The 9981-nt window shown below is 37.4% G+C and overlaps 1 protein-coding gene and 1 long non-coding RNA gene across 4 annotated transcripts in view; one reads left to right on the top strand and one right to left on the bottom strand.

Moving 5' to 3' along the window:
* LOC137985936 (ATP-dependent RNA helicase TDRD9-like) overlaps positions 1–9981 on the top strand; it is a 67826-nt gene that overhangs the window by 23914 nt on the left and 33931 nt on the right. For all 3 annotated transcript variants that reach the window (XM_068833380.1, XM_068833379.1, XM_068833381.1), the window contains exons 12-22: positions 379–476; positions 836–967; positions 1323–1488; positions 2613–2676; positions 3663–3726; positions 4445–4483; positions 5158–5211; positions 6444–6520; positions 6869–6905; positions 8343–8450; positions 9526–9626. In XM_068833380.1, coding sequence (XP_068689481.1) covers positions 379–476; positions 836–967; positions 1323–1488; positions 2613–2676; positions 3663–3726; positions 4445–4483; positions 5158–5211; positions 6444–6520; positions 6869–6905; positions 8343–8450; positions 9526–9626 — 940 coding nt within the window. The remainder of the gene's footprint in view (positions 1–378; positions 477–835; positions 968–1322; positions 1489–2612; positions 2677–3662; positions 3727–4444; positions 4484–5157; positions 5212–6443; positions 6521–6868; positions 6906–8342; positions 8451–9525; positions 9627–9981) is intronic.
* On the bottom strand, positions 8456–9930 carry LOC137985938 (uncharacterized). Its single transcript, XR_011119440.1, has 3 exons — positions 9869–9930; positions 9270–9321; positions 8456–8537 (listed from the first exon to the last, which is right to left on the bottom strand). It is a non-coding gene; the product is annotated as an uncharacterized lncRNA (long non-coding RNA).

Genomic DNA, 9981 nt, shown 5'->3' with positions numbered 1-9981 from the left:
GGACTGATGAATGAAAGAAATGTATATTTAAAATGCGGGTTATACATGTAGAAGAAATTGAGAAGTGATTGCAGAGGTCATTGGTTCAAACCATGTTGAGGCCACTGTGACGAATGTTTCGGGTTTCTATAAGAGACAATTGCTGAAAATTAATAAGTGTAGGGATCACTTCTCAATTTCATCTATAACCTGCACTTCAAATAATAATTATTATAATTAATAATTTCTTTCATTCTTATTAAATGGAGTTCTTCATAATAGTGGTTTCATAAAAATGACTGAAACAGTGATTGGCTAAGCATAGCTAACACTTGCGTGTGAGATTTGACTTACACCTCATTTATAGGATACTTTAAAACTCCTTATCCATTTCTGTAGGTCGGGCTGGTCGTGTGTCCACTGGATATTGCTTCAGAATGGTGACGCAGCAGTTTTATGAATCATTCATTCCACAATTTGGCATCCCTGAAATTCAGGTCTGTAAAGTGATTTAAGCTCTTGCTTGAATTTCAGCTGTAAATCACTATTAAGTTTCTTAGGGCTATCAGAATCTCAAACACCTGTAACACCATGCCATGGCATTTACTTAAGCTCACACTATTTGACAAAATTAATGACAGTCATGAAAAGTCCTCAATATTAATTTTGGAATGAGACCTTTTCAAAATCTCCTTAAATTTCTGGAAACTCTTCGAGTGTGATGGAGGAGGAAGTAAATGTTGTCTCATAGATCTTCAAAAAATGCTGGACAGGTGTTGAGGTCATATTTTGACTATTGCATCTTTGTCATTGGAACTAGCACTTCCTCAGCCTAACTTCTCTGTTCCCATTTTAGCGTTGTCCCCTTGAGCAGTTGGTTTTGCGAGTCAAACTGTTTGACATTGGCCCTCCAAAGGCAATACTAAAGCTGGCACTGCAGCCTCCTGACACAGATGACATTGAACGCACAGTTCTCCTCTTGAAGCAGGTGTGGGAACCGACTTGCATTTAATTTTTTTTCTATTAAATACAGCATTGCACAACATTGCTGCATGGTCAAGTTTCTTCTCATTGTTTTCTTGGAACATTGTCAAATCAAAACCATGCATAAGAAAACCGTCCAGTTTTTGTGCCATATGAATATGCAAGATCTCGGCAAGAGGAATATTGACCTAAGGCTGACCACTTAAATTTCTCAACCTTGATTAAGCTACTTAGGTGTGGACGAAAATCTCATCGACAATGAGTTTATTTATCCAGCTATGCATAGTCTGTTCTCTTGATATTAGTGTTCATACTGGCAGAGCTCTGATCAATGGTGCATATTTTATTGCTCGCTGAAGGTTGGTGCCCTGACCATACACATGAGGAATGGCATCATAAATCCTTGCGATGGAGAACTCACTTTTATCGGCAAAGTGATAGGACAGTTGCCGATTGATGTCCATCTGGGGAAACTGCTGGTGTTGAGTTATGTTTTTGGCTGCCTCGAGGAATGTCTTGTGATCAGTGAGTGTCAAATAATAAGCAAGAAAACAAATTCACTGTTGGCAAAAAATGTTACTGGTGTAGCCCAATTCTTTACCAAAACTTTAGAAGTTGTCTGTGAACAGACTTGTGGGTAAAATGAACAACAGGGAACAGGTGATTAACAAATGCCAACATTTTCATGAACAATCGGCCAACTGTTGGCCATTAGTACAACCTGTTGGCTGTCATTTGGTATTGTGAACTGTTGGTTACTTTTCGTCAAATATACATCTCTACAGAGGCAGGGTTTACTATGAAACAACTCCTCCTGCGATCGCAACTTTCTGCAAGGCAGTTCTTGATAATTAATTTTCATCTGATTATATGCATATTGGCATGTAGCAAAATGTTGCTTCTCTTGTGGATCACCAACCTCGAGATAGCAATCGCAGCAAAGCTTTGAAGTCTTTTGTTAATTTCTCTTGATAATCTGCCAACTGACTGATTGTTGGTTGACTGTTGTTCATTTTCTTGCCAGTTTGTGACAGCATGGTGTAGTGTGTTATCGTTTGTCTCACAATGTAGGCACTTTAGACGTTGATCGCGACATTTGAACTGCTTACTGGATGAGGTCGACTGGTTACACTCCACATTTTGTATCACATTGGTCGGCTGTGATTGGGGCATTTCGATCCTATGTTGTTTTACTGGTAAATTGATACAAAAGGTAGAGCGTCACCAGTCGACCTTGCTGCCTGGCAAGACTGGCAAGACTGGCAGTCGAAACGTTGTGATCTACATTTAAAGCAACTGCATTGTGAGACAAGTGATAATACTCTGACTATATTATTATTGTAATTACCACGATGACCAAGCGCAACCTTTTCATCAATATTGTGACAGCCCTATCACCAGTATGATATTGTAATTCCTTGGTTAATTGCTGTAACCCTCAAGTGGTATTTTCCGCTTATAATTATACACTCTCGGTTGTTATCCCTTCCTATAGTTTGTACGTACCGTAGTTCTTACGTAGATTTTCTCCAAAAAATTCTACTTTTTCTTGCTATACTATTGGATTGGTTATGTACTAGAAAGTTTAGTAGTTGATCTAAAAAGACTGATATGCACTCTTATTATTTACTGTTTGTGTTTCCCTGTAGGTGCTGCTCTATCTTTGCAGTCGTTTTTTGCCAAACCTTACAGAAGGGAATTTGAAGCTTACAGGTACAGTATGTGGTAAAATTGTTTAGTCACATGCAAAGAAAAGTCTTGTGTACGATCAAAATTTGTATCTTAAGGAGTGCCGAGCACTACACTCGGACACTCGGGAATAATAATTATTATTTGTGTTGGGAGACATGCATACATGTATATTAAAAGCAAACAGTTATTTCACATTCTTGGTACTTTAGATCTCTCTCCCCCCCCCCCCCCCCCACCATTCAATATTGGGGCTGAAATGGGCCCATTTTGGCAGCCTTACACTCTCCTTACACAGTAGAACCTAACATTCAACATTGAATGGAGGGGAGCGGGGGAATATGGAAGAACAACAAAAAACAAACAAAAACTTTTATTTCCCTGATACAATAAATATTGTATATTTTGGTGAACAAAAAAGAGAAAGGGCCGGCTAGGTAGGGAAGATTAACTGAAATGGAAAAAAGTGCATACCGGTCAGAGGTTTCATTAGGAAGCCGGTCACCGGCGGTATACCGTGGTCTGTTTGTCAGAAATTTGTCTCTCACCGCCGGCTACTCTAGCTGCCTTGATTTTTAATCAAACCGTTGTAAACGGTAAGAGTGACCGCCGCTTACATTGATTACCCCAGTCATCTGCAAAAGTTATTGAAACCCCTGATTGGTGTCCCTCATAATATGTCCATGGTTATAGTTCCCCGTGCATTTGAGTATGCATTTAACACTGAGGCCTCCATTAAATCTGTATGTTTCCATTTAGTATATGTAATCACATGATTTCAAGTGCAGTTTGGAATAAAATAAGCACACTTTATTACATGAAAACTGCATTTCTTGTTGTCTTTGTAAAAGTGTGTGAGTACTTACTTGAATTTATTCCAAACTGCAGGAGAAAAATCATGTTATTATACTTATTGATAACATACACAATGTTAGAAAAGATTCCCTAAAAGTACATGTATAGTTAAGTGATGTGTGTATTTAATCGTGCCTATTGTTCCATTAATACAGCAAGAAGATGGCCTGGAGTGACTTCTCATATAGTGACTGCATCACAGTTCTCAATGCTTACAAGGTGAAAATTACAGTTTATCATGTGGCTCATACAGCCCGGCAGGCACTTTCATTGTAAAACTATTGGAAAAATCACTACATGAGGGAGGTACACTTTAGAGTGAGGAGGGCCAGAAAAAGCCATTATTGTTGATAGGGCCCTGATTGGAATACGCGGTGCGATTTGAGAGAATTTTGTTGCTTGTAAACATCCAAGGTGTTTAAAGCCAGAAAAGCAAATACAGACAACATATAAGATAATCTTTCTGTGCAAATTTTTCTAACTTTTTTGCCCAAACTTCATCTTCTTGGTGCTTGTGAATAGCATGAAGAGCCCATACGATAAAATGCTTATTGACCGAGTTTAGGTCGGCTGGACAGGAAAGTGTTTGACCCTTGGTCATGGGGCATGGACCTTGCTACACTTGGTCAGTACGCCATGACCTCCGGCCAAATGAATGCCCATTCTGCTTTCCCACTCAGTCAATAAGTACATAGTCAGAACTTAATGCAAGAATGAGCTGTTTGATGGAAGATAGTTTTTGCGTGCCTTAAACGTTGATATTTAATGTATACAAGTCTAGGAGCTTGGGATTTTTCCAAAAGATCACTTTGTTTTTTATAACTGCTTACTTTGAAATTGTAAGTGATCGAGTTTAAACACTACAAAGTCACAGATTACATGAAGGCCTTACTATGCTCTTAACATTTAAGCATGTTTTTGATTGTTTGTTTTTTAGGAGTGGAGTATGTTGAAAAGAAGGAAAGGATTTCCAAGGGTTAGTGACAATGCAGTGAAAGTGATTATAGTGGTGGTGGAGTGCTGGAGTTCCAGGGAAACTGGAAGCAAACATTTGCTTTTTTTTCTGTTCTTGCTTTGATAAATTTGAAATTCTTAAAAGTTCTGTTTTTTTGCTTATGACTTTGAGATTACCCTCACTGTCACTAACTGTATCATTAGTGGAGTGCAGCTGTTTCAATTTGATTAGCAGTATAACAACCATGTGTGGCACAGTAAACCATAATGGCAAGTGTCAGGCATGTTCCTTCCCCACCATTGACATCACATCCTTGTTAAAAAGACCACTGATATCCTTTGTCTGTGCCACAGTGCTCTTGGCCAAAATTTGCAATGAAGCGATTCTTTCGTTATTCTTTTTATGTGAGGTGGAAAATGGCCGAGTAAGATGTGGGGGGGGGGGGGGGGGGAGTTTCGAACACTGAAGACATGTTTAAATTGATCATTAATTAACTCCTAGTCTTTGAAAAGAGCAAAATTGTTACTTCACCTTTTTTTATTTTACTTAACACTAATATTTGGTTGTATGCTTCTCAGAGAGAAATTGAAAGGCAGCTAGCTTATGAGTGCTTTCTAATACATGACATGTCTGCTGATGGTAATGTGAGATTGTTTTAAATGGTCTTTCATACCATATTACAATGATCATTCTAGGGGGAACAGAACTGGTGCAATGAAAACTTTATGCAAGCAGGACGCATCAGGGAGGTAACAAGATCTACCCTGTTGTTATCAAATCAACATTAATGGTTATTAATCAAAACAAAATCACAATAGCTTAGTTGATCGAGCATTTTCAGTGGCATCTCAGAGGTCACGAGGTTTTAAAAATCCTGTTGAAGCCAACTGAAATTTTCTGGTGTCTACAAGAGACAATAACAATTGTCATTCGATGGATTTTTTCCTTCCTTTTCATTGGCCGAGAATCCACCACGTGACCTGCAAATAACTGTCTACAAATAAGTGTTTTGCTGCAAATAATATTCCGCTCATGCATAATAATATTGAAACCACGCTCTTGTGTGAAAATGGCAGTTCACTTTCCTGAGCTTTCAGAAAAAGATTTAATTGTTGGGAATTGTGAAAAATAAAGTTAACTCAATCATCGAATAATAAAATAATTATTGCACTCGGTTATCGCAAAATATCCTGATTTTGTCAGTGTCTCGCAGGTCAATTATTTGCCTCGGCCTTCGGCTTCAGCAAAATATAATAAATTATCGATCTGCTCGTCACTAACAAATCATGATATTTTGCTCAACCTCGTCCAATAATTGTTAAATATCTGTTATTGCTCAAATAATTTGTCCAATTAGGGATGTTGCCTTCTAATTCAAAGGTATTTTTGCCCTGGCTTATGATTATGCAGGAACTGCAGATATTAACAAGTGTTATTGAAATCCAAAAAGTAAATTGGGGGTAACCACACATTTTTCAAAGATAATTGATGAATAATATTTGTAAAAAGCTTTATAATACAAAGCAATATATGACATTCTTTCTCAAATTGAAGCGTTATTAAATTAATTATCTCTCAAAAGTGCATTGTTACCCCCAGTTTTCTTTTTGGATACCAGTAGTACTCTCTAAGATATACTTTCTCCAGATAGTTTTAAACCGTGCAAAAATATCAAAGTATTAGTAAGCATCACCAATAGGAAATCCGAGTATCTCGAGATGCGCAGATCGTATGCGCAATAAGATTAGTATGCACCGTTCTTGAGTGCACGGATCACTTCTCCATTTCGGCAAAATCTCAATTTCGTTCAAATTGTGTTTTCTCTCAAATTGCATCAATTTGCAGTGCTCCTAACCAGTATCCATTTTGCAACTACATCTCTTTTGGTTTTGCTGTAGTTTCCATGTTACGGAAATTTTGCCTTGTGAATGAAAAGAAGAAAAATTGTCCTTCAATATTAAGATCAATGCTTAAATTCCAGGTTGAGGAAGTTATTAAAGAACTTACTAACAGGCTGAAGGATTTTAACATCATTTCCATTAAACCACTTCATCATAAGTAAGTCAGATCTCTAATGTTTTGTTATTACTGGTATTGTTTTTATGATTGGGAGTCACTTGTTTCTCATTTTGACCGACGGGTTCTGAAAGCTTTTCTATCATCTTTTGTTATAAAAATACACTTTAAGAATCTGAAGAAAAAAAGGAAGTGATTTTTTTTTATCACAGGGGCACTTAAAGAACGCCACATCTTTGAGCCACGGTACTGAACATTTTGCATGCCAGGACAGTAGTGTCTCACAGATTTATAAGACAAGTTAAAAGGGAAAACAGCTCACTTTTTAAGAGCCATGCCTATAGTGGAACTTCTGTAAATTAATAATTATTTATAATGTTTCTTTTATAGAAATAGCACTTCAGCAGAGAATTTGCGCATCTTGAAGGTTGGTGTTGCTTCTGAAGTTAAGTAATGCAAGCATGACCAATGTGCTATTGGAGTGGGTGATCAAGTTAAGGCAAAAAACTGTTCTTCCATCCTATCGCGACCATGAAACACTGACACAGTGAAACAAAACATCAAGACAGCATGTTTGACTCCACCATCAATGACTACTAGCTGACAAAAGTTGGATTTGAGATTAACATCGTTTTAGGCAATTAGGCCTAAAATGTTATTGCTCCTAATCTTAATCTTAATTAATTAGGATCAATAACATTTTGGGCCTAATTAGGCCTCAAACGATGATTATTTGATCTCAAAATCCAACCTCTATCAGTTGGTTATCAATGTATGGTGGGGTTTGCTGTTTTTGTAATGTCCCATCATGTCACATTATCTATGACGTTCCTTGTTTCATCATTTTGTTTTTCCCGTTATACTGTTTGGTGCTGAGTCCTTCCGTTTGTGTGGGAAAAGGCCCTTGGTAATTGGAAGTCTAATGTTCCAGACAGCCGCAAGAACTAGACAAAACCTCTTATGAAAAGATTTGAGAAACCGTTGAACCTGGAATACCATATCTAGCGGTAGTTGTTGAAAATTGTGTATTCTGTATTGACCCTGGGTAGCATGATGCTTTCTTGTACCCTACAGTCAACTTCACTGTGCAACTTATTGGAATGCCATCACCAGCCTTTCTTGTTTGTTTTTTGTTTTCTTTTCATTCAAATATATCTATAAAATCATGAAAAGCTTCATGTGTTAGTCCATAATTTGACTCAAAATGTTCCCTTATTTTATTTTATTTTCGTTCGATATGCTGTACCTTCAAAGTATGTTGGACAATTTTTGCAGGATAACTTTGATTATGACCAAAATGATATATGAAATGAATGATATACTGAAATGCAGATATGAAATCAAGTAAAGCTGTGATCCTCGAAGTTATAGATGCAATTTTAGCGATTGCATAGAGAAGCCTGAAAAATGCAGGACTTCAACAGGGTTTGAACCCATGACCTCGCGATACCGGTGCGATGCTCTAACCAACCGACCCATGAAGCCAATGACGTTGGGAACTGGCCACCCGTGGGTTCTAATTTTCCTGTGAGGAATGAATCAATGAACGAAATGATATATGAAATGAATCATATACTGAACTGCAGATATAAAATCATGGCAAGTAAAGGTATGATCCTCGCAGTTATAGACGTATTGATTCATTCCTCACGGGAAAATTAGAACGCACGGGTGGCCAGCTCCCAACGTCAGTGGCTTCGTGGCTCTGTTGGTTAGAGCGTCGCACTGGTATCCCGAAGTCACAGGTTCAAACCCTGTTTGAGGTCATAAATATTTCAGGCTCCTCTACGTACTTGCTCCTGTTGCGTTCATAACTGCGAGGATCATAGCTTTACTTAACTTTGATTATGTTTCTCTCCTTTAGCTTGTGATCTGTGGCGCATTTTATCCCAATTACTTTTCTTCAAGTGACTTGGATGAAGCTGAAGTGATGAAAATCATGTCTGGACATGATCCCTGTACCACTGTTATTGTAAGAAAATTACCCCTCTCCCCATGGTGTTGCATCTTTTAGTCCCGTGCTCCTCTCTTGTTCTACTCCTTAAGAAGGAGAGAATTCCTGGCAACAAGGTTTAATAATTACACTTTATACATCCACTTTTGAACAATAATAATTACTCAAGAATTATAATTGTATGATGCTTTCTTGTGTAAGTAAATCCTCTTGTTATATCTGCCAGTGACTCCTTAATTTTTCCCAAGACTCCATGCTTTACAAAACTTCAAAGAATGCCGTACAAACTTGACATTTTTTCAATTATATTTGGTTAGAGATTGCTTTGTAATAGATGACAGCCTCAAAATAATGGTAACGCTACAAGCAAAATATTGGTCACTTTTTAAGGTTGGAATTCCAAGTACAGTAAACACCCGCATATAAGAACAAGTGGATTAAGAACATCAGGCTGAAATTTGGCCAATAAAGCACCACATAAATAAGAACAAATTCAGCCTGATAAATAAAACTTGTTCTCAATACAAAGGAAAAGGGTATTAGGATAAGAAAACAATACAGTACAGTAACTTATATCAAAGTACTATGGTATTCAGGACCATTACAAACTATGAAACTATTACAAAACAGCACTGAATGTTAATTAACCCTCTAGTAATATATATTTTGAAGTATTTCTGAAACCAATTTTGAAAACATTTTAAGAACACTTTCAGGCTGATTTCTCACTAAGTACCCTTCAAATAAGAAAACGATCAGCCTTAAACCTGGAAAAAGTGTTCTTATATGCGGGTGTTTGCTGTAATCCAGTAATAGTTATTTTTAACCCCATCTTACCAGCGATTTCTGTGTTTGGAGTCCTTGAAATTTCAGCCAAGAACAGTGCAACCTTGAAACAGGAAATAATTTATGTGAGCATAATAATAATAATAATAATAATAATAATAATAATACCAGTGCCAATAATAATAATAACTATTATTGTTATAAATATCCCGTCCGTCAGCATGCAATGTTGATAGAACCCATTTAAGTGCTAGATGATACGAACACTATTCACTTAAACTGCCTGCCTCACTCTTTCATTTCACAGGTCAGGAACATGCCTCCTCATGGTGCTTTGTACAGAGCAGCGATTGCAAGACTGTTCCGACAGTGCGGCAAAGGCAAAGCTCTCTATTTTGAGGATAGCAGGTTTGGGAGCTTTAATTTGTCACTTGACTCATACCAAGGTTTGTTAAGTCCTCGGGCTGCGACAACATGCCATGCACTTGTATCTTCCATCATAAGCATCAACTAGTATGAAATCGAGTTATCTAGCTGAAACATTTGTCAAGAGATGATGGAAGAATACATTTCCACTGTCAAGACGGTTATACTTTCTCCTTATGAAAAAAGGTGCCTCCTTATTTAATTTTGGGTTTTCACAGACTTACTTTAGCAATTTCTGGAGAGATCAAAGTAGTTTGTCAGTTCCTCTTAAAAATTTGGTCTGTTTCATTTCCCTTGCCTTTCCTTTGGATTAAAAAGAGTTCAGCTCTGAGTGGAA

The sequence above is a fragment of the Montipora foliosa genome, unplaced genomic scaffold (assembly GCF_036669935.1).
Source record: "Montipora foliosa isolate CH-2021 unplaced genomic scaffold, ASM3666993v2 scaffold_117, whole genome shotgun sequence".
Lineage (NCBI taxonomy): Eukaryota > Metazoa > Cnidaria > Anthozoa > Scleractinia > Acroporidae > Montipora > Montipora foliosa.
Note: the sequence above shows the minus strand (reverse complement) of the source record. Positions and strands in the feature narration are given on the sequence as shown.